Here is a 25,801-nt window from a genome sequence, read left to right on the forward strand (position 1 = left end):
CATGCAGATAAGATGAAAAGCCAGCGCCGCAGGGCCGAGGTCTGACACTGGGTAATGCGGCTGAGACGCTGCTGAAGCTGAGACTGAGCATGCCAGTCTAAAGCAAGTCGAGCAAGCGTTTTTGAACCATAATGTGAGAGCTGTTCAAAGGATGTAAGTTCAAAGGATGTAAACGTGGAGCTGAAACGGCTTCGGAAAGCCAATCACAGCAGACAGAGTCAAAATCTGACCGATCCGCTTCAGCTTCAGTTTGTCAGCAACATGAAACACTGAGGGCCGTCCACTGGCCTGAAACCACGGCTTTGTCTCGGCTGTGAACTCAGACGGTCGTCTGTCATCCTGAGCTGTGCAGAAACAAGGAGGGGTGAAAAGACGGAGGAAACCAGGACTACTGAATCTCAGATTAAATGTTTTATATCATTTGAAGTGATTGTCTGTTCGTGGGCGATGCAGACAAACATGAAGACCTTTCTTCTTTCGCAGAGCTTCAAGGATTTGACTCGCGAGCTGAGGTTCACTGGTTCAAAGTATGAAAGTATGACCTTTGACCTGGTGCTGTCCAGTCGCAGTCCACTGCTCCAAGAAATACTATGAGCTAATGCTATTTTTTTTTTCAAAAAAAGCTAAAAGAAAGGTAAAAATCCACAACTTTTGCATGTTTATTTAAAAAAAAAAAAAATCAATGGTTGAAGGCACCACATAAATAAATCTGCAGAAAAAAACACACACACACAAACATGATGAGAAATGAGTCCACAGAGGATAAAGAAAGTTTCACCCACCGCTGCCGGGACAGGAGGTGGTCGTATGGCACAGGACGGTAAAATCCCTCTGGACGGAATGAGTCAGATGTGCTGATCAGAGGTGGCGTTTGATCAGTGGATGGAGTCTTCAGCACAGAGAGGGCGACGAGCACAGTCAGAGGAACTCCAGTCTGATTCCCTCTGAAAGGCTCCTTTAAAGCGATACTTCAACATTTTGGCAAATTGGCCCGTTTAACGCAATTCCTTAGTCATTTCGAACAGTATCCTTACTTTTTCTGTGAGGGCGAGCTGTTTTTATTCAGAGGTGAGTCGGGGAAGGTTTTCGGGACGGACACAATGGAAGTGGATGGTATTTTTGTTCCCCCTCGTCAAACTCATCAAATACACAATCCAACAACCCCAAAACACTTTGGTGGGCAAATTATAATCCGCACATTCACTACGCTGTGAAATACTAATGCAAAATTACGAGATTGAGTTGTTTATGCGAAGATTGCTAAGACGGAACTACTTGTCTGTGCGTAGTGATTTCAAGAGAAAAAGTAGTTCCCAGTATTTGCTTCAGTGTCGTAACGCTACAATATTATTTGTTGGTGTTCCACAGCGTAGTGAATGTGCGGATTATAACGTGTCCACCAAAGTGTTTTGGGGTTGTTGGATTGTGTATTTGATGAGTTTGACGAGGGGGAACCAAAATACCATCCACTTCCATTGTGTCCGTCCCGAAAACCTTCCCCGACTCACCTCTGAATAAACAACAGCTCGCCCTCACAAAAAAAGTAAGTATGCTGTTCAAATGACTAAATAATTGCGCTAAACGGGCCAGTTTGCCAGAATGTTGAAGTATCGCTTTAAGGGTCACTTCATGACTTTCTCTCCTCCAGAACAGAAAGCTAGACTACGGTGCTGATCTACTGAAGCTCCAGGCCGTACAGTCAGGAGCTCATGCTCAGGCACAGTGGAGCGATGTTAACGTGGAAATGTTTGTGTTTGATTGTATCTGCTTTAAACATGCTCCAGCAGGGAAGCTGCTGTTATCCTGGTTGGAGGCGTTTCCTCGGCTGGCTCCACACCACGTCTGTTCTTCCTCAGTCTCAGTCATTTCGTGTTTTCACACCGACTTGCTGTAATTCTCCAATATGTTTGATGACATCAACACATTTATCTCCATGATATCTCCTTCATCTGGCGTTTAGAGCTCCGTCCAACGGAACGATTCAGTTTCCAGCAGATTCCTCTCGTCTGACACAGATACAGCAGATAATCAAATTATTCTATTCCAATTTAAACTGTTATTTTAAGGTAAATTCTCGCATGATTGGCCAACTAGCATCTTGTAAACTTTGAAAGGTGCATTTAGAAATGCGTCATGTCTGAGTCGTCCTCCTGATGGAAAAGTTCTTTTTCATAATCGTAAAAATTCCTACTTGAAAAACTGATTGGCTGAAGATCTCCCAGTGACGAGTCCAAATCGTTATACGCAGATAGGACTTTTAGAAATGCTGTTTTTGTCTGAAGCTAATGGGGTCAATTCCATCTGGATCTCTCCACTAGAGCTGTAATAAGTTTATCTTTTTTTCACATCTTAGCACACTGACGATGCATTGGCTTCAAAAAGCTCTGAGATTTCTGACTACCAACACTTCATCTCAGAATTCCCACAATGCAACGTGGTGAAGGAGGCTGATTGAAAGTCTTGTTTTATGGAACTAATCTCTTGTGAGCACACTGAAGATTTTCAGTTTTCTAATCAGTGCGCTGCTGCTCCAGCTTCAGGAGTTTTGGGGGAATGATAGTCATGACCTAGAAACTCTGTACTGTTTTATTCCGTCTGAAGCAACGTCACAATAAAACACGACTGAACAATCTGGATGTTTCAAACATCTTTCCTTCGGTCCATCAGTGTTTGGCTTCACTGTAATGTTTCGGTCAGAGACCAGAGGAGCTTCCAGTTCAGGAGGAAGTTCTTCCCTTTTAAACTGAAAACATATTTTTTCAAAATGTCATATTTAGGCTTTATGTTCGCCGTTTGATTAACCTGAAGTAGCCAAAGTCTGTTTTTCACACTGTGCCTGTTTCACCGGGCCACAAATGAAAGCGCCGACCCGAGAGCAGAGGGAGAAAGTGAAACGCTGATCCTCCACAGGAGCTGAGATCTGAAAATGAGATGATGAAGCTCAGACTCCGTCCCTCCAGAGAGCCGGACCACCAGCTGCAGTGAAAGGATGAACCCTGGACCCAGAAGGAGGACGTGGTTCTGGAACTCCAGTGAAGACATGAAAGAAGCCGATGAGACGGCAGGTCAGAGGGACAAAATCAAAACGGTGCACGGAGAGGTACTGGAACATGTCTTTATTAGCTGCTCAGAATCCGCCGGTAAAGCATTTCCCTCCTGAACACTCTTTGGGCATCCAGCGCCGGGGTGGACAGCACACTGTGGCGTCTCCAGAGGACCCACAGGAGACACACCGATCATAAACACACACCAGGAGCGCCTCATTCACACAGGGAAGGCTTATTGATGCTCTACACACACACACACACACACACACACACACACACACACACACCAAGCCCTGCTCTTCAAATGACTCCATGTAATGAGCACTGGGCGTACGGCCACTCGACCCGTTCTGGTCCAGGTTAACCCTAACTACCCACGCTAGGAGCAGCGAGCAGCTATAGCACGCCACCCGGGGAGCTGAAGGGGGTCAAGGGTCATGCTCAGGGACCCACACTGGTGACCTGTCAGCTGTGGGATTCAAACTTACGAACGTCTGATGGAAAGTCTGCAAGGCTCTCCAGACCCAACGCCGGGTGTTGTTCTGCAGGATGTCAACCAACACTTCTACTCCCCATACTGCCCCCTGTGGCCACCAGTGGAACTGCTCTGGTGGGTCATACTGTTAGCTTCCAGACGGACAGGCAGTCAACATCTGTGTGTGTGTGTGTGTGTGTGTGTGTGTGTGTGTGTGTGTGTGTGTGTGTGTGTGTGTGTGTGTCATCCATAGTGAGTGTAGAGCAGCAATGAGCCCAGATTCCACTTTCCAGTTGCCTCACTGTTCGGAAGTCAGATATGTTGAAGTGGTAAAGGCCGCCGCCCCCCCCCCCCCCCCCCCCCCCCCCCCCCTTCAGGTTGGTTTCTCAACAGGCAATTTGTTCAGTTTTTTCCTCTGAGAAGCCTCACTTTTCCAAGTTAGGACTTCTGAGCAGGAGAAGCAACTGGGAAGCAGGGTGTTAGCATGTGTTAGCACGTGTTAGCATGTGCCCATGTGATCCCGCTTCTTTCGTAAGATAAAGTAAATACCATCGGTTTGCACTTCAGAGCGAGGATTGAATTCTGTACACAAAGGCGTCCGATATTACAAAATACGTTAACATCTTCCAAATAAATACTGGTCCTTTTCCATCAGCATGTCATCTTCCTGAGACACTTGCAGAGGTGCGGGCGAGTTCAAACAGCGCAGACATCGTTTATCCATGAGTCCACCTCCTCTCTCTGGAGGCTCGGCGACGTTTTCACGCCACGTCCACCCGTGAACGCCGTGCTTCTCAAACGGAGACGCAGAAGAGACCCGGTTCCCCCGGGGAAGCCGGAATCCGAACGTGTGAGCGGTGAGTCGGGGTGAGGGAGTGCCGTTTGTGCTCGTCTGAGATCAAGTCTTTAACGTATAGAGAGTGGCATGCGAACGCGTAACTGGAGGAATAACAGTCTTACAGCCGGACAGAAACATGGGCGTGTTGATGGAAGCTCGGGTTTTAATGTGAGAGGGTTTCACAGTATCGACTGGCCCAGCAGTCACTTCACCGCTCGGAGCCGAGTCTGGCTTCGTGCTGCTGAGCTCTCTGGTAAACACACATGAATAGAAACACACACACACGCACACACACGCACGCACACACACACGGAGTACCTTTACAAGAGGACCCACAATTGCAGTCTTCATCCTCACCGTCACTGTGACCAGTCCGTTATTGCTTTCGTATACCGATATATTTGTACAAAATCAAGTGGAGGAAGAGGGCGAGCCGTGGGGGAGGCAGTCCTGACCTGCAGCCCACGGCTCACAAGTCTGGTGAGTGGCGTCCAGAACGGACAGAGCCGGGGACAGGATTGTCCACACGTGAAGTAAGGCAGCAGAAGATGGACGCCGAGCGTCGTCCCGTCAGTCTACACGTTGGACACGGCGCCGTTGGCGTCCCGGGCCTGACGGATGCCGTACAGCCACTTGATGACCCGGGCGTTCCGCTCGATGACGGAGATGCCGTAGGGGACGCGCTCGCCGGCCCTGGCGGGCCCGTCCTCGTCGTGCTCGTCCCCGCCGTCCTCCCCCGCCCGCTCGGCGTCGTCGCCGCACTCCGAGCTGGGCGTGCTGACGCTGCGCAGCTTGGACACCGACACGATGTCGGAGCTGGCCCGGGTGAAGCGCTCCACGCCGCCCATGCCCTCCACCTCCTCCGGGTCCAGCCCGCAGTAGTTGAAGAAGCGCTCCAGGTCGGCGGTGGCGCGCGAGTACCGGTCGCTCAGGTCGGACTTGGAGCGGTGCAGCGCCGGGTGCTTGCGGCCGGAGCCCTTGGAGCTGGCGTTGGAAATGCGGGTGAAGGCGGGGGAGGCGGGCGGGATGGCCCGCACCAGCAGGGGGCTGGGCGGTGGGTAGGCCGGAGGCGAGGGCAGGGTCTGGGCCGGGGCGCTAACCGGCGGGTGGGGCGGGCTCTGGAAGGGGGGCGGGGGCGGCGGGACCTGGGGGTGCGCCACCTGGCCCTGAGCCGTCTGTCTGGGTCTGAGGGGGGGCTGCAGCGGGGCTCTCTGCGGCTTCCTCGCCTCCGCCTGCGGCCGCACGTCCACCCTGCGCACCGTCACCGAGTTCGGGGAGCTGTACGGCGCCGGGACGCCGAAGCGGGGCACCCGGGCCGGGACGGGGGGCGGGCGGCGCGCCAGCTCTGCCCGGAGGTTGGTGTTGAGCGGGGAGGACGTGCAGGACGAGGCGGACGAGGAGTTGGCGGGGGCGTGGCTCGAAGGCTTGAGGCTGTTGAGGAGCCGGCCGCTCCTCTCCGGTTCTCCCGGGTCCCCCGACAGGCTGCTGCCGATGCTCTTCGCCCCCGAGGACGGCGAGGAGGAGGACGGCGAGGTGGAGGACGAGGACTGCGAGCACGGCAGCGGGCCGTCGCACACGTCGTTGATGAGGTTGTTGAGGATGTCCAGGTTCAGGGCCGGCCTCCTCCGGTCCCCCGGGCCCTCCGGGGCCTCCTTGTCGGGGGGGCAGTGGGGGACCTTCCGGGCCGGAGGACTGCCAATCTGGTACTGCAGCATCATGCCCGGGGGAACCAGGGGCTTGCGGATGATGGGGGGCTTGATGGGGGCCTGGCGGGTGAGCGCCACCTGCTGGCTCTTCACGTACTTGGCCTTGTCCGCCTCCAGGCGCTCCACGGCGCTGAGTTTGCGGGCGCCGGGCTCGGCCTGGCGCCGGAAGTAGTCCGGACCCTTGTTGAGGATCCTGAAGGGCATGGCGGAGGTGAAGGGAACGCCGGCCAGGCGGCCGTCGGAGGGCCGCAGGGTCTCCACCGGCATTCTGCAGGGGCTGGGAGCAAGAAGAGAGAAGGCTGTCAGAGCTGATCTGGAGGAAAACTACTCCCATAACCCTCTGAGACAAACAGGGCTGTGTGTGGACGCTCAGGCCCGAGGGCAGGGCTCTGCTGAGAGACCCTCTTTCCTCCAGTCCGCCACGTGAAGCTGGAGCCCGGCGTTCTCCACCGGGGATGCTGGGCTAACATTTCTGTTTGGCAGCAGTGAACAAAAACTTTCAGTCAGACTTTCCTGATTGTGTTCCTGCTGGTTAATCATAAACAGACCACAGCTTAGCAAGCCGTTAAAAAAAACAAACGACACACACACACACACTCACACATTACGATATCGATATCTGTAATACACATTTCATACTGAGTGAAATCCAGCGTCAATCTGATGTCCCACGAAACATTTCGAACCACAGAGCGAACGGCTCGGCTGCCCAGACATCCATGTGATTAAACACAAAGAGAAGGAGGCAAGGCTGCGTCTGGCTCAGACCGGGTCCCAAAAGAGAAAGAGCACTGTTACTTCAACATCAGGTCAGATTCTCTACACTAGAAAGTGGTGTGAAACGTTCCGGGGCCTCAAACGAACCAAACAAATCCAGTTTCAGCTGCAATGCTGCAATTTGAAAGTGTGAATTAAAAAAAATCTGCTTTGTGTTTCTTTGGGTGAACTAGCTAAAAGCTTCTGTTAGCATACCTGCTGTTTCTTGGATGTAAATGATGCTAATGCTCTGCTAGCTTTAATGAATATGAATGAACAGACTGTGACTCTCAGTGAATAAATCATTCACTGAAAAATCACATGAATGGAATGTTCTGAAAGTCTGCCGGCCAATTTCCACCCTCCGGTGGGCCAGTGTAGGCCCCCGGGCCATATGTTTGACCGCATTCTCAGGAATAAAGACACAGTTTTACATATAAACACAGAATTACGATGAGAAATTCCACTGAGACCAGAAATAGGCGGCGGAGCCTGAAGTAACCTCTCCCTGTGAATCCTGTTTGTGCGAAGCGTCGCCTCACGTTTTGTGACATTCGATCTCCTCCTGCCATCATGTATATTTATATTTCCTGGCCGGGATTCAACGGTGAGTGAAACAGCCTGTAGATGTGCCGTGTGGAGGTATGCACGTCAGCGTGGAACATACTGAATACACTTCTTTGAGGTTTTACCCTGTCAAACATCCCTCTAACAAAATGCGTGTATTGACATTCCTGGGCCAGAAACACTGAGAACCTCCACCCACGCTGAAGACGTCTGGCTCTACACCGGAGTCACGCTGGTATCCGCACGAAGGCGTCGCGCTAACCTGCAGCTCTGCAGGCGTCAGTGTGTGTCCAGTGTGTGTGTGAGGATGTCTCATTGTGCGTTCAGTCCTTGTTTTGGTCTCAGGGAGTGTGAATGTGGCGTTAAATGACAGAATCCTGGACGAGAGGAGCTGCTCCTGGTCCAGACTGATCCTGGGTCAGCTGACTGAGTCCCAGCTGAGAGTTTGCGGCTGAGCTGACAGAAGGAGAGCAGGGCTCCCACACCTCCTCCCAGATTAAGAGGAGCCTCTATTGTACTCTCCCTGTTTTGCCCTCCCCCCTCCCCCCTCCCCCCCTGCTTTCCAACTGCCCCCTTTAACTTCTTACCGGTGGCTCTGCTGCTGCTGCTGCTCTCCGCTTCCTCCTCCTTTCTTCTCCGTCTCTCTCCTCGCTCCTGGCTCGCTCGTCCTTCCCAGTCCCAGGCTCAGTGAAAGGCTCCTCGCTGGACGGGGTCACCTGGGGTCAAATTCCACATCGGGACCGGTCCAGACCACCTCTGCTGGCCGAGCGGTGACCCGGGGAGAGGATGGGGCGGCTGACGGGGGGGGGCTCTTTATCCGGGGGGGCTTCGGACGATCAGCTGGTCAAACTCCAGACGTCCGACCGGGTCCAGCTGTGATCCAGGAGCAAACTCCGCTGGGGGGGCAGAAGGAGACACCAGTCCCAGTCAGAGGACGCTTCAGCTCTGTTCTGGCAAACGGCATCCCCCCCACACACACTCTCTCCCTCTCTCTCTCACACACACACACACACTCACTCACACACTCACACACTGCTGTGGCTGACAGACGGGGAGGACTCTCTTTAACAACTGAAGTGGAGCAGACGGGACAGGCTTTAAACCCCCGCCTGGCTCCTCCCCGCCGCCGGCAGCCGGGGCATGACGGGGGCGGGACCTCCGCTCTCATTGGCCGAGCCGGAGAGGAGGCTGTGACCGGTCCAACCCCCCCACCCACCCCCCGCCTATCAGGTCAACAAAAACACTGAGGCAGGCTCCATTCAAATGAAAGTGCTCTGAAAGGAAGGGGGGGGGGGGGGGGGGGGGGGGCACAACGGGCCAAACAGATGCAATTTTTTACATTGACTTGCATCAAGCTCGGCGGGGTGCTACGAAAACGCCGTGAAAGGCACTGAAAGCCGGCACAACTGCTCCTCCCGTTCACCGCTTTGTCTCCCAGGAAAAAGAAAGTGAATAGTGTACAAACAATGGGGGGGAGAGGGGGAGGGGGGGTGGCGGGGGGGCCTGAACCCCAGCCTGCCTGAGCGGGCGCTGGAGCCTTCAGCCGGTCCGTTTAACGCTCGCTTCCAGGTTCACGGTGCGAAGAACAAAGACGGCGTTCCCTCCAAACCCTCAAAGCATTGATGAAAGTGTGCAGTGTCTACACCGGGCCTGAGGAGGCGCTATAACACGGCCACAGAAATGAACACAAACGACAATAAAACAAACCTACACTTCAAAAGGTCAACGTTCAACGTCTTACCAGCAACACGTGCCAGAAGAGCTGCTCACTGACAGTGGAGTGTGGCTTCACTAGATTTCAGACCCAGAAATGGTTCCGAGGTGTTTCTGAAGCCACACGGTGACTTTAGCTCCAGTCTGGTTTTATGTTTTGTTGCCGAAAGGCTCCAACAAGCAGCGGCAGCTTCAGCTTCCATAGTGCCTTGCTTATCAGCATTACTGCAGATTTCTGCCAATACTGGCACTTGGAAAAGAGCAAACTCAGAGTGCAGTAAATGTGCTCAACGCGTCCTCTTATTCACCCTTATTGTCATTTCTTCACCTCAGGAACATTTGCTGTGAACATGGAAGCTGAGAAACATGTGGAAAGGCTCGCTGTTGTCCTGCAGCTGGATGTGAACTCAGCTCCAGACGGAGCAGAGCTTCCTGTTTCAGCTTCGCTCCATTGTCTCTGGTCTGGAAGTCACTCTGCGGACGATCGGTAGGGACGGCCTGGACGATCTCAGCTGTTCTTGATTGATCAGATACTTTCAGACCTCCATACTGATCCAATCCTCCAGACTTGAGCAGCCTTCGTTAAGGCCTCGGAAAAGAACGTGACCGGCTGGATCCGCCGATACGTGATCGATCAGAAAGACACGAATATCAGACACCATCCAACATCCACCGATCTGACCGGGACGTTCCGACAATGACATGAAGTTATGAGTAGGAATACAAAACGTCTTGAAAAATGTGAAACCTACTGTTTTTAGACAATTTCCCTTCAAAATATGAACATGGCAACACACTCATTTGTGTTTAAATAAATCCAAACAGTCCTGGCTTTTCTCTCATGTTTCTGTTGGTTTCAGTTTGTTCATCAAACTGATCTTTTCTTTCGATGAACTGGAAAACAATCCCTCCCTGCACCTCCCCCATCACTCCCAGCCCTTTACAACATTACGCTCCAGAGTTACATCACACTCCCCCCATCCCCCCTGCCCCCCCCGGTACCCCCTCACCCCCATCCCCCTGCCCCCCCGTCCCGTCGCCCCTCCTGCAACATATCTATCCACACATGTTTAATTAGTCTTTTTATAGCCGCCGCCGCCGCCGTCTCCTCCCGCCTCCCTCCACATGTGACCCTCTCCCCCCTTCGCCCTCGCTGCTCTCATCCCTGACGAGCGTCTGCTCGCAGACGTTTTTCAGCTTTCAGGTGTTGAGATGGAGCGCGAACGTCGACAGGCTTTCATCTCCCGCCCGCGCCAGCCAAAGCAGAGTTTTAAATAGTTGGTCTTAAATTAAACACATTTGCATCGCAGAAAATAGAGAATCTCAAACATCAGGCGACCGAAAGCCTTCAAGTCCCCGGGGAGCACAGAGGGAAGGAAAACAGCAAAAAGAAAAATACTGTGATGGAAACAATGAAGCCGTAAAGAGAACGCTGAGACAAGATAACAAAGGAGGAGTGGTGTTTCTGCTGGAGGAGGAAGTCCAACGCAGGGACGGAGTTTAGGGCTCAGACCTGGAGCCAGTCTGATCGCTTCCTCCAACGACGCTCACCTGAACTCCCTGTCCTCAGCACAGAGGACGTCCCGCTTGAGGACCAGCTCTGGCTTTTTCTTGCCAATGTGTAATAAAACAGAAGTGGTGAGGAAACTGATGAAGAGGCTGAGACCTCCGGCGTCGGGATGTGGGACCGAGAGTCCATTAATGGAAGGAGGACTTCGGCAGGGAGCTGCAGAGCGGTGTGGTTACTCAGACCTCAGGTTCAGCCTGCTGCGGCCTTGTCATTACCCTCAGAGGCCTCAGTGGAAACGGAGAACACATCCTTCAGAGCCAGATTTAGAGCCTTTTCATGTCCTCACAGGCCTTTGGCCGGACTCAGGGTTCTTTCCTTGTGCTCAGAAGACAAAACAGTATCCAACGTGTCCTCGTCGGACGTGTGACGGTCTGAGGGCTGGACGCGCTCGAGCCTTTTCACCGCAACAAACCCAGCTGGAATTTAAAGACGGTCCCTCCTGGAGTACAACGGGCTCTGACAAACATGATTACTGCGGCGGATAAATCCCATAAACACAAAGAGGCAGGAGATTCCTGCCACACTAGAGTAAACCCATCCGTCCTGATAACCGTAATCCCCCAATCCACTGGTGTCTGTTACCTCGCAGGACCCGGCGGTGGACAAAGGAGGAAAACGACACACGGATCAGAGCTGCTGCGAGCACTGGCAGCGATATGCGGCCTCTGTATGCTAACGCTCACCGCTGTTTAAGAACCTCAGCTATTGTCATTCGCTTTGGTATTTGAAAGGGATTAGGCAGCTCAGAGGCACCGCTGATAAGCATGCAAACAACACCTCCACACGTCTGACGATCAGTGAGCGAGGCATTAAACCATCGGCAGGGTCGACCCAGTCGCCTCTCAATTTATCAATCAGATCAGAAGTGGAAGTTCGCAGTGTGACTCCGATTCAGCCTGACAAAAACAGCCCAGTGGGAGAGTCCACACTAAAGAACTGGACTGTCGTCTGCAGAATCCAGCCTGTGGATGAAAACAAACACACTGATAATCTGTGCTTTAGGGAACATCTGGATTACGTCACGTCCCAAACGTGTCTTTCCCCATTACATTAGACGCTATATCGTGTTTACTGTGACAGATGTGTGTCTGTACACAGCTCCGAGGGCTCAGAGGAGGTTTGGATGTTCAGCTGCTCCAGCAGTAGACCAGCGCTGTGTCCCAGTTGGCAGCAGCGATCAGATCTGTAGCACATTAACTTCTTCAGACCAATAATATGTTGGAACGATGAAGTTAAACTGAGAGCAGCATCAATGACCCAGTTCAGATTTCAAGATGGAATACTGCTACTCAAACCCAGACACACGTTCCACTGTCGTTTCAGGCTTCATGAGTTACTGTGATACAGGAAGTAAAATTTGACGTATTTTGTAAAAGAGCTGTTGAAAGAACGACAGGAATGCTGCGGCTGTTTCCGAGTAAGATGTCAATTTAAATGAGCAAAGCACCAAGAAACACACGTGAGAACTGGTCGGCGTGCTGGCAGTGGTTGGTGTGTTAGTGGAGGATGGTGTGTTAGCAAGAGTTGGTGTTTTAGCGGTGGTTGGTGTGTTAGCGGAGGCTGGTGTGTTAGCCGAGGTCGGTGTGTGTTAGTGGGGGTTAGTGTGTTAGCAGAGGTTGGAGCATTCTACACCCGGCCTGTAGAGGCGCTATAACATGACCACGGAAATACACCACAAACAGAGAAGAAGACACGACGGGATCTGAGGTGGAACGAAAACCAACGAGAAGCAAAACCAACAAATGATTATTTAGGATAAAATGAGAACCAGCTTGTCAGCTTCATTATCATGAACACAACACTGAGCGTTAGCGCTGCTAGCACACTGAAGGCCACGGGCAGAAGGCAGCAGGAGTCGTCCGATTGGACGAAACCTCCAGTCAAAATAAAAACAGAGGGACGTTCCTCAGGCGTGGCCTTGAGTCTTAAACATGTCTCGTCACGGTTCTCTCTGATGTGTGCTGATCTAATTTTACCGTGGACAGCGGGGACCTCGGGCCCCTGGTGATCTTCGGTGGATTCCCAGCCTGCCTCTTGTGAACCACTGCCACATAGTTTACAGTACATCAGACAGAGGTCAGGACCAACAACCCAGAATGCTCTGCTGCTGCTGAGCATGTAGAAAATAACTTCCCAAGAAACCAAAACATCCCTCCGCCAGCCCGCCTTGTTTTCTTTAACTTTCCATCCGCCGGTGTTCTGTTTGGCTGTTCCACATGAACACAGCCGACGTCTCCGAAAGACGCCGACCACAGCGTCGAAAACCCGAGGCATGACAGTTCTGCTCCGCCGTGGAAACTCGCTTATCACCAAACTATGTTAACTGCTGTTTTGTTCTGAATCTGGCCGCTTCTCCTTTTCCAACCACCACATTAGTGGGTAATGACATGGCTCGTAACGGCGGCTGTGTTTGTGTGAGCGTGTAGGATTCTGTTTCATAGAGTGTCTGAGCGCGAGCAGTTCGCTCTGAGCAGGACGGACGGAGACGGGGAGGGCGCTCTCAACATGTCCCTGAACAGAGACGCTCAAAAGAGACTGAAATCAGGAGATGAGAGGGTTTGTGCCACCTTTGGTTTGCTGAGGAATAATTACAGAGACGAACCGTGGCTGGGGGCAATCTGCAGGACCGATATTTTCTAGAAAGTTACAGAGCGACTGGACAAATGGCTGCATGTGAGGAAATGAGCTCAGGAGGAGGGAAGGAGGAAAGAGGGAGGAGGAGGAGGAAGAGGAGGAGGTGGAAGGAGAGGGAAGGAAGAGGAAGAGGTTCTAATAAACTTCCTGGAAAATAAAACTAAATAAAACCACAGGAAGATGCAGCAGGCCCAAACACTGATGGCCAGAACGAGGTGTGTGTGTGTGTGTGTGTGTGTGTGTGTGTGTGTGTGTGTGTGTGTGTGTGTGTGTGTGTGTGTGTGTGTGTGTGTGTGTGTGTGTGTGTGTGTGTGTGTGTGTGTGTGTGTGCCCTGATAGCACAGAAAACAAGAGGGAAAAGAATGATAGTGACGGGGAAAGTGTTGATTTCCAAGAAGCCGAGTGTTTTTGTTGTTTTCCTCAAGAGTTTGTGACTCTATAAAAGGTTCAAATGATTCCAGTCACCAGACAACAAGAAGTTGACTCAGTCAATCATACTCTGACGCCTGGTTTTAAGAACATCATCACACTGCAGAGAACACAGACGGGTTCAGTCTGACTCCGGACGATCAGGGTTTAAACTGGTCTCTTTGCTGAACTGGGTGCAGTTTGACTCACTTCTCTTTTTCTGATCGACTTTGATTCACAGCTGTTCCAGACCTGTTTTCAAAATGTCTAAATGTGCACTTTTAAGATGCTTTCACTAGATTTCTCAGGCTGCTTAAGAAAGTCTGAGGACTGCTTGGAGTCTGTTGTGAATTCGGCCATAAAAAAACCCTCATGGTGATGGAGGGAAGGATGGTGTTGGAAACAAGTGTGTGAGTAATGGCGGAGACTGTCAGAGTGGAGAAGAGCGACCTTCAGCCGCTCGCCGGGTTCTCCGCCTGCTGGCGGCGCGAGAAGGAGGCAGTGACGCATCTCACAACAGGAAACATGTGAGAGGCTCAGGAAAGCCAACACACACTCCGTCCGCCCCGCCGCTCCATCTTTTTGCACCACGGAGCATTTTCCCCGGTCCGTCCGTCTGCCGCTGGGCTCCGGCCTCTGGGCTGTGAAGTCTGCAACGACCAGGAGTCCGCCGCAGAGCGCCGTGACCAGCGTTTAACAACAACAGCAGCGCCGCCAGGAACAATGAGCAATCCAAGTACGGCCCGACCGCAACAGTACATGCACATGGACGGAGAAATGCTCCTTTCTGAGAACGTTAGGAAACCACTGGTTCCACTTCCACTGGTTTCCAACATTTCACTCATCTGTATCACTGAATTCAAGAAAGGGAAGAAACCCAGTCCGACTGACAGCAATGAGACTTTTACAAGCACAATAACTCCAATTATTCAAAAGAGGTAATTAACATTTACATCTTCACCCTGAGATCCAGACGGTAACAGCCTTAACAGGGTTGGCTTTTAGCCAGTTGAGGTTAGCCTTAGCTCTCTGAAGTTGACACCCCGGCTCCAGAGGACAGAGCGGGGCTAAGAGGGTGGTGGTGGGGGGCTAATAATGATTAAATGTGACCAGCTCCTGGAAAGCAGGGTTTAATGTCTTCTAGATGAATGGCGGTCAGACTTAATGTGGAATCCAGCCGCTCTGCATAAAAACGGTTGTTGTGAGAGAGCAGCGTAAGCCCCGATTCATTACCCCGCCGGGGCATCCTGGCTTCAGTTTCTAAGTCAATAGAAAGCTTAAGAGCAGAGTTCAAAAGGTTATCAGCCACCTGCTTGGAGGGCTGATTGGGGACGACCCTGAGTGAGCTGATGAAGACGGAGCGGTGGGTTTATTGCCCCGGCGCTGCCTGCTATCGGCTCAGACCGCCGCCCCTCTCCCACAGGCAGCGGCTCCGGTCCGGGCGGACAAGCAACCGACACGCTTGACTGAAGAGTCGGGACCACGGCGTTACGCAACCGCTGCAAAGACGGCCACTGGACCAGAAGCAGACGGTTATTATAACATCCAGCAGCTCCGTCTTTGTGTGGAAACGCGGCAGACCCCCTCCTCCACCTCTGCCCATCACTGTCTGCGTCTGAGGCCCCGGGAAACACACACATCCATGCACAATTACCCCCGGAGGGGGGGGGAGGGATGGGCTCAGAACAGCGCTGGCTAGTGTGTGTGTGTGTGTGTGTGTGTGTGTGTGTGTGTGTGTGTGTGTGTGTCCACACTGGGAGGTGAATCTTGACTGAGTAGGTAATCAGTGGAGAGCAGGTGGCGGAGTCGTCCCGCGGGAGAACGAAGCCAAAGCAGCGACGATAAACATCCCGTAACATCTGTCACATGCCCACACGGGTGTACGGCAGAGGGAACCGGGCTGCACAAACAGCAGAGGTGTGTGTTGACTCAAGCCACCGGCAGCTTTCTGGGCGATCTCTGCAGGCAGCAGATAATCACACGGTCATCCACTCCTCAAGTCTGCTGGAAGCATCTGGATTATTTGCGTTTGTGGGGTTTCTATATTTTCCTCTAATGTCAAGTTAAGTGGCTGCTGGAGCCGACAGCGTGGTCAGACGTGGTCAGACGGCAGTAAACTCAGCAGCGGCGGCGGCTGCCACGCCACGCCTCTCTCACAGTTCAGCCGTTACTTTAATATCACGATCACAATAAAGGTGAAATGATGAGAACCAGTTTGGATTTGGGTTCACGACGGGTCTCAAAGGCCTTTTAACATTGTTTGAAGGTGATTCAGCGTTTAATTCAGTTCTGTCACAAAACCGCTCATTTTAAGCATTTACATCAAAAGTCTTTCATTAGAAATATTTCCTCAGAAATTACGGCTGAAGCATTGCGAGGATATCAGCATGTTTAACATCTGTCTCTGAACCAGGCCCTGTTTACACGGCGACGCTTCGAGAGAAAACACGTGGTTTTTTTCACCTTTTCATGTCAGAAAATATTAAGTTTACACAGCAACCCCGTGAAGACCCCGTCTGTTTATAACAGAAGCAACAACAAAAAGCATGTAGTTACAGAACCATGCTCTAAAGCTAACAGTCGACAGTGTTCCACGTTCGAAGACGGACTGGGAGTCACGCCACCCCGGAGGCCGCCATGTTTGTTACTGTTCACCTCCTCATCAGGAGTCGTCTTCAGGAAGGGTCGTTTTCAGTGACAACGGCCACCACTGTCGTGTAAACACCGAAAGCGCGGGGAAGGCTCGGCGTCTTCACTCCTGTTCCTTGTTGTGTAAACAAGGCCAATTCTGAGTTCTCACACACACACACACACACACACACACACACACTCTATATACATGCTAATGCTGTTATACCTGCATATTAAGCAGGACGTGTGTGTGTGCTTACACTCTGCACTGCAACGGTAGGCAGAGCCTGAAGGCATAGAGAAACGGTGGGAGGGAAATAAACCCCCCCCCCCCATAACAGGGTGATGAACACATTCCAGAGACTCACAGGCGTGGATGCAATCACATACTGCTGTCCTGAGTCACACACACACACACACACACACACACAGTGGCCGTTGCGTTAACCCTTTGCTCGCCCTCGGCCCTCTCAGGCGCTCACAGCTCCGTCCAGCAGGGTAAACTGAAAGCGGCCGCCGCCGCTCAGGCACACGTGAATTAAACTGTCAGCAGCCGGCTCGTCCAGGTGTCGAGTGCGTCTTCCCAGTCGGCACGCCGTGCAGACTGCCACCCTCCTCCAGCAGGGAGAAAGAAAAACAGTTCTGGAGCAGAGCTGCCAGATCTTATAATCAAGGAAAGTATTTTTAGCCTTGGCGTTCTGTCTCCCAGCGCCAGGGAGCACAGAGAGAGAGACGGAAGAAGACAATAGTTCCCCTCATCATGACAGAGTTCTGCTGCTCTCCGAGGATGCAAACTGGATTATTTTAAGTTTTTCTAAAGAAGAGACGGAAAAATAAATGAGTTGGTCGTCACGTTCTAATGAGACGTTCCACCGATGCCGTCCAAAGGAACCGCACGTCAAGCCTCCTCCAGTGCACAGGAGCAGCCCTGTGTCAACACTGCCAGGTGAGCAGCTCAAACAAGAGGGAATGTCAAGTTTACTCACAGGACAAACAGATCCTGAAGTCGCTCCGCGGAAAACCTGAGAACAGGCTTCAGTGTGAGGACGCTCTGTCAGAGGCGGGCGACGGTACGAGTCCCTACAGCTTGCTGCAGCTGTGCACCGGCATGCCGCTGAGCTTCAACAGAAGAGCAGTAAACCTGGAGAGGCTGGGGCTGATATCCTGCCCTCCCTCTCCTCCCACAGACCAGACTCCACCTTCCTCTTCCCCGCCTCCGCCGAGCTGCAGGAAGGCAGCCGGAAGAGCAGGAAGCCGGGGCTTCGCCTCCTCCACCAGTCCCACGGCACCTTCCCGGCACTTTCTCCTCACCCCGCCTTTGTTGTGGCGCCCGAGGTGCCGCTGGGCCACGGCGTGGAAACGCCAGTTCATTCAGACAGTTCGTCCACCGTGGCGTCCCGCCCAGGCCCCCTCCTCAGCACCGTCAGGTGACCCTGGCAGCGGAGGGCGGACGGGGGCGGAGGCAGGCCACTGGCCGACTCCGCACAGCACCAACGAAACTCGGCTGGAAAAATCATGTTGGTGGGTTCAACTTCCGAACAACAAACAGCATCAAAAAAAGACGAGGAATGTCTAATAAAACTTGAGAAGACGTCTATATTTTTCTCTTCAGCAGATTATCCTGAGATAAGAGAGACATTTGGCGGGAACGGGATCACAGACAGCTGAATATGATCGTGGAGAAGGGGTGGTTAAGGATGTGCTGGAGGGATGTTGGAGAGACGTTTTACTATGGCAGCATCTCCAGAATCGTCTTCTGACTCAGAGAAGCAGCGCCGTCGTCTCCGTCCTGTCTTTACCGCCTCACTTCCTGCAGGCTGTTTTCGGCGCAGTGCGAGTTCCTTCCACTCCAGAAACACACAGTTGTGCTTATTTAAAGGAGTCAGCAGGGCGGGGCGCGCCACACCAGCCTCCCTGCGGTACACACTCTCTAAAACACAAGTACACACAGGGACCGCCAGCGCCCGGCGGCCGCGGGCCCGGGTCAGAGCGCCACGCCGATGGGGGTCGCCTGCTCTCTGGAGGGAACCTCCGCTTCCACCCAGGCTGCTCGAACAACAACAACCTGCAGGAGTCGATGGAAGAGACCTCAACCCGTCTGGCTCCGTCTGAGCGCCTGAGCCGGGGGGGCGTGTCTCCAGCAGAGCACCGTGAGAGCATCCCGTCCGGCCCGCCGGCGGCAGAACGCACGTCTTCCCCCCGAGACACGGAGGAGGCAGCCGGATTTACGGCATTACTGCCAGCGTGAGCCACCGTCTCATCCGTGATCCCAACACACACAGTGGATGGCGGCGCCCCACCGGGAGATTACCAAACGCACAATTAGCCCACCTCGCCGCGCTCGCCGTCTTTCTGCGGCGGCCACCAGAGGAGGGCGAGGCGGTGTGGAGTTACTGCTCATCCAGCCCCTTCCTCTCATTCCAGCGCCGTCACTTGGCGCTCGCACACACACACGTTCCACAGACGCAGGGACTCACGGGGCCGGCGTCTCGCGTTACGCGCCGGCGTGCCCGAGCAGGCCGCCTGTCCGCCCGCCGGCCCGCATCCCGGCTCCGGTGTCCGGATCAAACCGCATCAGAAAGGAGAACTCACCCCGAGAACGATCCGAGCCAGACCAGAACCAGGGTTCCTGACATTCTCTGCATCGCAGAGACGTTTGGTCTGCTGGAAGAACACTGGACGACACTGAAGGACGAGCAGCGACGGCCAGAAAGACGAGGATCAACTAAACTCTTGAAAATGGAAAATTCCACTGGCAGAGTGAACCGAACTCATATTTCAAGACTTGAAGTCTTCACAGTGCAAATAAACACTGCGTTGTACCGTTAATATGAGCCAAACCTGAACTTCAAAGCTAACACCAAATAACCACTTCTAGGCTTTTTCACTCTGTTTTATCCTTATTTCTTATTTTCAGGTGAAAACAGTGACAGAGCGAGTCGAGCTCACAGTGTTTCACCACGGTTTCCACAGTTACCTTCTTCAAAAAGGCTGAAGAAACACCGAGCCTGATGAAGCCTAAAGTCTTAAAAAGCTGTTCCAAGCCGTTTGACACCTTCCTAATGGAAAAAGATAAAGGAAGTGATCACACTTGGCACCCGTCTGAGTGCACGTAGCTCCATAATAAACCTTTATCAAACCAGCACTTTGTCCTGGAACCCGTCCAGAAGGGAGTTAAACCATATCTGAGATTACAGTAAGTCCTAATGACTGAGTCCTGGAGACACGGACGCTCTGGGAAAGCATGGCGGTTGGTTCAGATCCAGGCTGCTGACCCTGCGAGGCTCTCACACCTCCCCCGAGCGCTGCAGAAGCTCCTGTCAGCCTGGTCGGCCTCTGGCGCTGCGTTTCTGGACCCCGGTTCAGTGACAGGGTGAGAGTCTCCTGGTTTGACATGAGCCGGACCGGCAGAACCGACAGGAGCCTCACGTCCATGGGAACTTCTGCAACAGAGCTGCAGGAACCTTCTGAACACTGCTCGATTTCCAGAGGACAGAGAAAGAGTCGGGGTGCCCAGACGGGGCTTTGATGCAGTATAGAATGTATTTTGGTTTAGTTTACCTCAAAATGTTTATTTGTGCAGCACTTTCATTCCAGAGTGCAATGAGTCGTTAAACTGAGTAACTGTCAGTGGAAACACTGAGGTTTTCAGAGTGTTTTCCATCCTGATCGTCAGTATTCGGACGTCCTGCTCTTGCAAAGGAAACAGGTTTCAGGTAAGTTTTAGCTTTCAGAGGCAGTGGTGTGAAAGCTGTGCAGCTCCGGGCCTTCAGGTAAACCATGAGCCTCAGTGCCAAACCGGCTGAGCAGTGACGGGCCTGGGCTCCGAACGGCCGTGGCCGGGACGGGAAGCGACGGTTGAAACGGTCATTTGAGGAGCAGCTTGTTAGCCGGGCCTGGTTAATGATAACAGGGCGTGTTGACACTGTCAACTGGAAGGATGTGAGAGGAGTCAGAGTAAACATGGCGAGCTTGTCCAAACACGGCTCTTCGGGGCAACACGTGACTTCTCCCAACGACTGTTTCAAATAAACAAGCCACTCTGCAAACCGTGAGGAGACCCTCGCACCGCCAGGGGCAGAACCGAACGCCACACCCTCCTCAGTTCTTCCACAGATACGATCCGATGCCTCGAACAGAGCCAGTGAAGTGAAATTCTTGTAAAGGAAGTGACGTATCTCAGGGAGAAGTCTGGATCTGGCCTGGCTCTTTTAGCACAGAGGCAACTGAAGTGTGTTGATGTAGAAACGGTAGACTCGATGCGTCCAGCAGGACTGCAGACAGATGAGCGGCGCTCAGAACAACCACACAGGGGTTTGTCTTCACACACCTTCGGTCAATATTTAAGAGTGACGCAGCGAAACGCGCAGTGTGAATTTTCCTCCAGAAAAGCAGAGGTGTGGCCGCCTCCATTAAAGCTCACACTGGTTCCAAAGCTGGGGTTAAAGCCAGGGAAAGAGCATTCGCATGGCTCAATGTGACTGCGTGACCTCTCCTCTCAGTTCAGCGCTCGCTCGGTGCCGACTGACGGGATTGGAGCAGCGATCCGTCACAGCTGCAGGATCTGCGGCGCAGACATGCCCGGAGCGCCTGCCTCTGCTCCGGTTAGTAGGTCAGTGGGCTCTCCCTGGACCGGGGGGGGGGGGTTGGTTAACCAGCAGAGCGGCGAGAGGCAACGGGCAAAGTTCAGAGTCCGTGTCCGTCCCACTCACGTGCAGCACGGCCTTCTGGGAACGGGGAGGGACTGATGAGAGGAGGGTTGGCATGGCAGGCTGCTGTCGATCGTGCGGGAGGGGTGGAGCACGTGGAGGGAGTTCCCCCCCGAACAACAGCAACAAACACGCAGGCTAAACCTGGCACGGTGCACAAGAAGCACCGGGTGACACAAACCCATCCGACCTGATATTCCCATCCCAGCAGTCACCGCTGACTCACGGCGAAGTGTCTGGTTCCCAGCCTGCGACCCACTTATGAAGAAGGAGCTGCTGAGAGGCCGAGCACTGGAGTCTTTTCTCTATTTTTAATAAACTGTTAAAGCAGCCTGGTTTATTTCTGCGGAGTTATTCCAGAACACGTGATGAATCCAGTGAGCGACGACTGTTTTATGGATCTATAGGTTCATATTGGGGATATTAGATATAAATATGGAGTGACATTTGGAGCTGTAAAGAAAAAAACACATGACTGTACAGAGGGTCAGAGCGATCTTCACAGCGAGAACGACAAACAAGTCACAATAAAGTCTTTGGTCAGGTGAAAATTATAAACTGGAGTTTCTATAAAAGTTCGGACACCAGAAGCCTAAGCACAAGGATTTCTGTCTTGTTTAGCTCTTTATGTCAGCAGAGCCCAGTGCTAAAATGTGATTTTTGACTGAAATACTCAAAGAAAAAGTTTAAAACAAAGGATTTTTACATTCTGGGGTCAGAATGCAACATATCAAAAGATCCAAATAGTGACGCATATCAGGATCAACCAATAAGAGAAGCTACATCAGAATAACTCGTCTTGAGTGTGCACACAGATATCATTACGCACACACAAACGGAAATACACACAGACAACTGTTGGCATGCACGCCATATTCCCAGCGCGTTGGCCGTGCATCCCCCTCGTATATCGCGGCTCGCTGCAGCAGCTGCTGGCGGCTGGAATCTGACAGACCACCTCCAGCAGCGACAGACAGAGCGGGCCGACCCCGATCCCCGCAGGCCCGCCGGGGCTGCTGGGAGCTGTCCACGATAAATCTGGGGCAGAGGGGGTCGAACCTGGCGGCAGCCGGAGGGAAGCGAGGCTCCGGCCACGCCGGGAGAGTGACAGTCCGACGGCCGACACAGATCCCTGCATCCCAGGAAGACCTTCCTCTCTGTCTTCCTCCAGTAAACAGGAGTTTAGTGAAACAGTGACTGGAAAGACAGCAGCTACAGACAATGCTACAGCTAACAGCAGCTCTGAAGCTTTCCTCTTTCATCATATGAAGAGTGTGAGCGGAGGTGAAGAGCCCGGGCCGTCAGTGGAGCAGTGGCGCCGCAGGAGCGAGCAGCAGCACGTCACTCCCGACGGCGGATCAATTCCTGTAATGCCGTCTGCTTGGAGCACAGTTGCATAATGTGTGAGTGTGTCTGTGTGTGCGGTTTGGCCAAGTGGAGCGGATTATTTTCACATCCCTGTCAACTAAAGATGACCTCCTGATCATATGGCGGTGGAGATAGACGAGGCCCGCCAGGCCTGAGCGAGGAGCCAATCACAGGTCAGCCTGCAGGACGGGCGGACCGGGACCGGCAGGCAGTCCGCCGCCGCGGCCGAGCGGCCGGCGTGACGGCCGGAGACACATGGAGGCTGACTCAGGCTCTGATGCCTCGATGAGTAACGCTTCGCGGTGCCAGGGGACGGCGTGGGAGTCCCACGCCGACACTCAGCTGTCCTCATGTCCAGCAGCAGAACCACGACGTCTGAACACGGACACGTCACCAGCCGAGACACTCTCCGCTCGTGCTTCTTCGCCATGTGGAAAAAGAGATATTTTCCAGAAAGTGGCAGCTGTGATAAAGCCGGTCTGGGTGAGAGAGCGGAGCATCGGCAGCGCCGGCTGCAGTGGTTTCTCACTCCACCGCAGGCAGAGCGGCTCCAGATTAAATGTTCCAGGGAGGCAGCTGTGTGAGGACGTCTACCAGAGTCCTGATGGGAATAGGATTCCCCGAGGACCAGCAACATCCACTGCCAAGCAGCAAAACACCGAAACATCCACCACCCAGCAGCAAAACACCGGAACGTCCACCGCCAAACACCAAAACACTGGAGCAGCAGCATGGGGAGGGAAAACCGACAGACTGACAGGCTGCCAACCCAAGACAAGCTCCAGAGTCTGCAACATGAACCACACACACACACACACTTCACGGAGGAAGCACTCTCACCATGTGGCCTCAGACCGATCGGTCGGTTTGCGTTTCATGTAGCTGTCATGCAGCCTCCTGCCACTAGTCGGTGCTACAAAGCCATTAGTTTTATATCCTGCAGAAAAGCGTGAGTTGACGTAGCGGTGGAGAACAAAGAGACGCTGTATCGCTCAGCCAGCTAATAAAAGCAACACTAACGCTTGGCGTGCTAGCCGGCCACTCTCAGGCCGGTTTACCGTCTGTCACGCTCAGATTCTGACTGGTCTGCTGATCTGCTTCCACAGAGACGAGTAATCTTCACTGCTTCGACATGAGTCTGAGAACACAGCACAGGAATGCTAAATGCTAAATCCAGACGGCTGCAGGCAGCAAATTCTCTTTTGGGATCACAGGCTTCAAATGTTTCTCAACACATAATATACATTCCCACGGTATTTTTAATATTTCTGACTATCAAAAGTACGTTTGCCATTTTTCTGAGTGTTCTCTCTTTTACAGAGGAGCTGTGATGAGAGACACCATGACTAATCTGAACCAAACTAGGGAAGTGAAAAGCTTCGACCAGCTGAACCACCCAACACGGTGGAAATGTTGACAAATGTATTTTCTTCGTGGAAGCGCTCTCATGTTTGATTCTCATTTGGAACGATAAAACTTTACACGTTCCGTTCACGGACGTGGTGAGGAGCGGGTTCGTCGTCTTGAGGCGTCCATGCTGCCGGTTTGTTATTGTCAAACTGGAAGATGGGAATACGTGAAGTCCAGTTCCCAGCTGCATGGCAGCAGAAGGTGTGTGTGTGTGTGTGTGTGTGTGTGTGTGTGTGTGTGTGTGTGTGTGTGTGTGTGTGTGTGTGTGTGTGAGTGAGGATGGAGGGATTTGATCACAGAAGAAGGAAAACCACAGTAACTTTCCTCTCTGCCCCTCAAAGCCGTCAGCATCACACAAACCCAGAGTCTGCTTTATGTTTTTCTCATCAGGCCACACGGGGTCACGACGAGCAGAGAACCTCCCGGCTCCTCTTCAGGACCCTGAACCGTCCCCAGACCACCGGAGAGGAGTAATGTCTCCAGCAGGTCCTGGTAGAGGCCCCGTCCCAGCGGCGGGGCCTGGTAGCTCCAACAGGAAGGGCGGCCGTTTCCCATCTGATACCCCGAACACTTCGCCCCGCTGCCGTCAGTCAGGCCCAGCAGTGACACCAACGAGCTCCTGGTTGTTTCAGTCAAACATTTAAATGCACTGACTGTCGTGTGGAAGCAGTTTAACTCTTCACAGCTCTGCTGTCGCTGCTTTTCAAATGCTGAGAAGAATCTTCACGGTGGCGTCCTCGCCTTACTTTTCATACATCTCACCCAGTCCACCAGGGTTTCCCCTTTTTCTTCAACTGCTAGCTCCAAGGCTACGAAGCAAAGATGCTGCAGTGTTGCAAAGCTGTCATGTTGCGTTGTTACAATGCTACGATGCTGTAATGCCACACTGCTACCACACTACAACGCTACGATGCTGTTTTGCTATGCTACATTGCTGTAATGCTACAATGCTACAATGCTACACTGCCGTGATGCTATGATTTATTCAACTCTTTGATGCTACGATGCTGCATTGCTACAACCCTCTGCACTCAGTATGTAACACACAGGGCAATAAAGCTGGAATTACTGCTCAACGCCGTCTGAGACCTGCAGTCAGAGGCAGTTCAGTCTCACCTGGTAGCCTTGAGTTTTAGCCAAGCGTCAACCTCTGCTGGTAAAACGTGAAGATGACGGTGTCCAGGTTTCATAGGAATGTTCAAAAATGCCGATTTTCAGAGTGTAAATAAACATATAAAGCTCCCGGAGTCAGAACATGTTCTGGTCTCTGTCACTAGTTTCTACAACCCAGTCGTCTTCACCAGACTCTGATTGTCACATAAACCATCTGTTGATTTTATTTTATGAATTATAGTTTTGCATGAATCACCCTGTCACAGCGCCTCCTCTGTCCATGTGATGCGGTCACGTGACAGGCCGGACCAATCACATTTACATCCGGTTTCAAATGTTCAACATGGAGACGTCAAATCCTCAAATCCTCAAAACGGGATTTCAGAACGCTGTGGGGGACGCCACGAAAGTTTTAATTTTTGAGATGAAATCATGATGAAAACAATCTGCCGGTCATTGCTTAGCTCTGTACATATTAATATTTAATATTGCTCATTTAACTTTACCTCGTCATAATGATGCTTTAACTCCTGTGCCATGAGTGTGAAGTACATCACAAGAATTTCCCTCAGAGACTCATGAAGTCTTTATCATTGGAATTCTAAATCTTTACAACTGGATCTGAAAGTGACAAATTGACAAAAAAAAAGACTCAACACTCAGACTTCAACCAATAATCCAAAAAGTTGTGGTAACGTTGTAGTTTCTATAAGGTCTGTAAAAGTAACGTCACATAAACCGTTTCGTCAGCATTAAATCCAGTGGTGATCTTTTCACACTCGTCTTCTCTGCTGCAGCACACTCACATGCAGACGCTCCGCTGAGGGAAGCGCCGTTTCTGTCGGCTTCGTGAGGA

The 25,801-nt window shown here is 52.4% G+C and overlaps 1 protein-coding gene across 3 annotated transcripts; it reads right to left on the reverse strand.

The window, feature by feature from the left end:
* Window positions 1-4,172: 4,172 nt before the first annotated feature.
* Window positions 4,173-25,801, reverse strand: LOC115408412 (protein FAM110B). 3 transcript variants are annotated; one of them, XM_030119164.1, is made up of 3 exons: window positions 25,752-25,801; window positions 7,977-8,285; window positions 4,173-6,343 (listed from the first exon to the last, which is right to left on the reverse strand). In XM_030119164.1, the coding sequence occupies exon 3, from the start codon at window positions 6,331-6,333 to the stop codon at window positions 4,936-4,938; it is 1,398 nt and encodes a 465-aa protein (XP_029975024.1). In that variant the 5' UTR covers window positions 6,334-6,343; window positions 7,977-8,285; window positions 25,752-25,801; the 3' UTR covers window positions 4,173-4,935. The 3 variants fall into 3 exon arrangements, with proteins under 3 accessions (XP_029975024.1, XP_029975022.1, XP_029975023.1); XM_030119162.1 differs by lacking the exon at window positions 25,752-25,801 and adding an exon at window positions 17,332-17,466; XM_030119163.1 differs by lacking the exon at window positions 25,752-25,801 and having other exon boundaries at window positions 7,977-8,561.

The sequence above is a fragment of the Salarias fasciatus genome, chromosome 20 (genome assembly GCF_902148845.1).
Source record: "Salarias fasciatus chromosome 20, fSalaFa1.1, whole genome shotgun sequence".
NCBI classification, from domain to species: Eukaryota; Metazoa; Chordata; class Actinopteri; order Blenniiformes; family Blenniidae; genus Salarias; species Salarias fasciatus.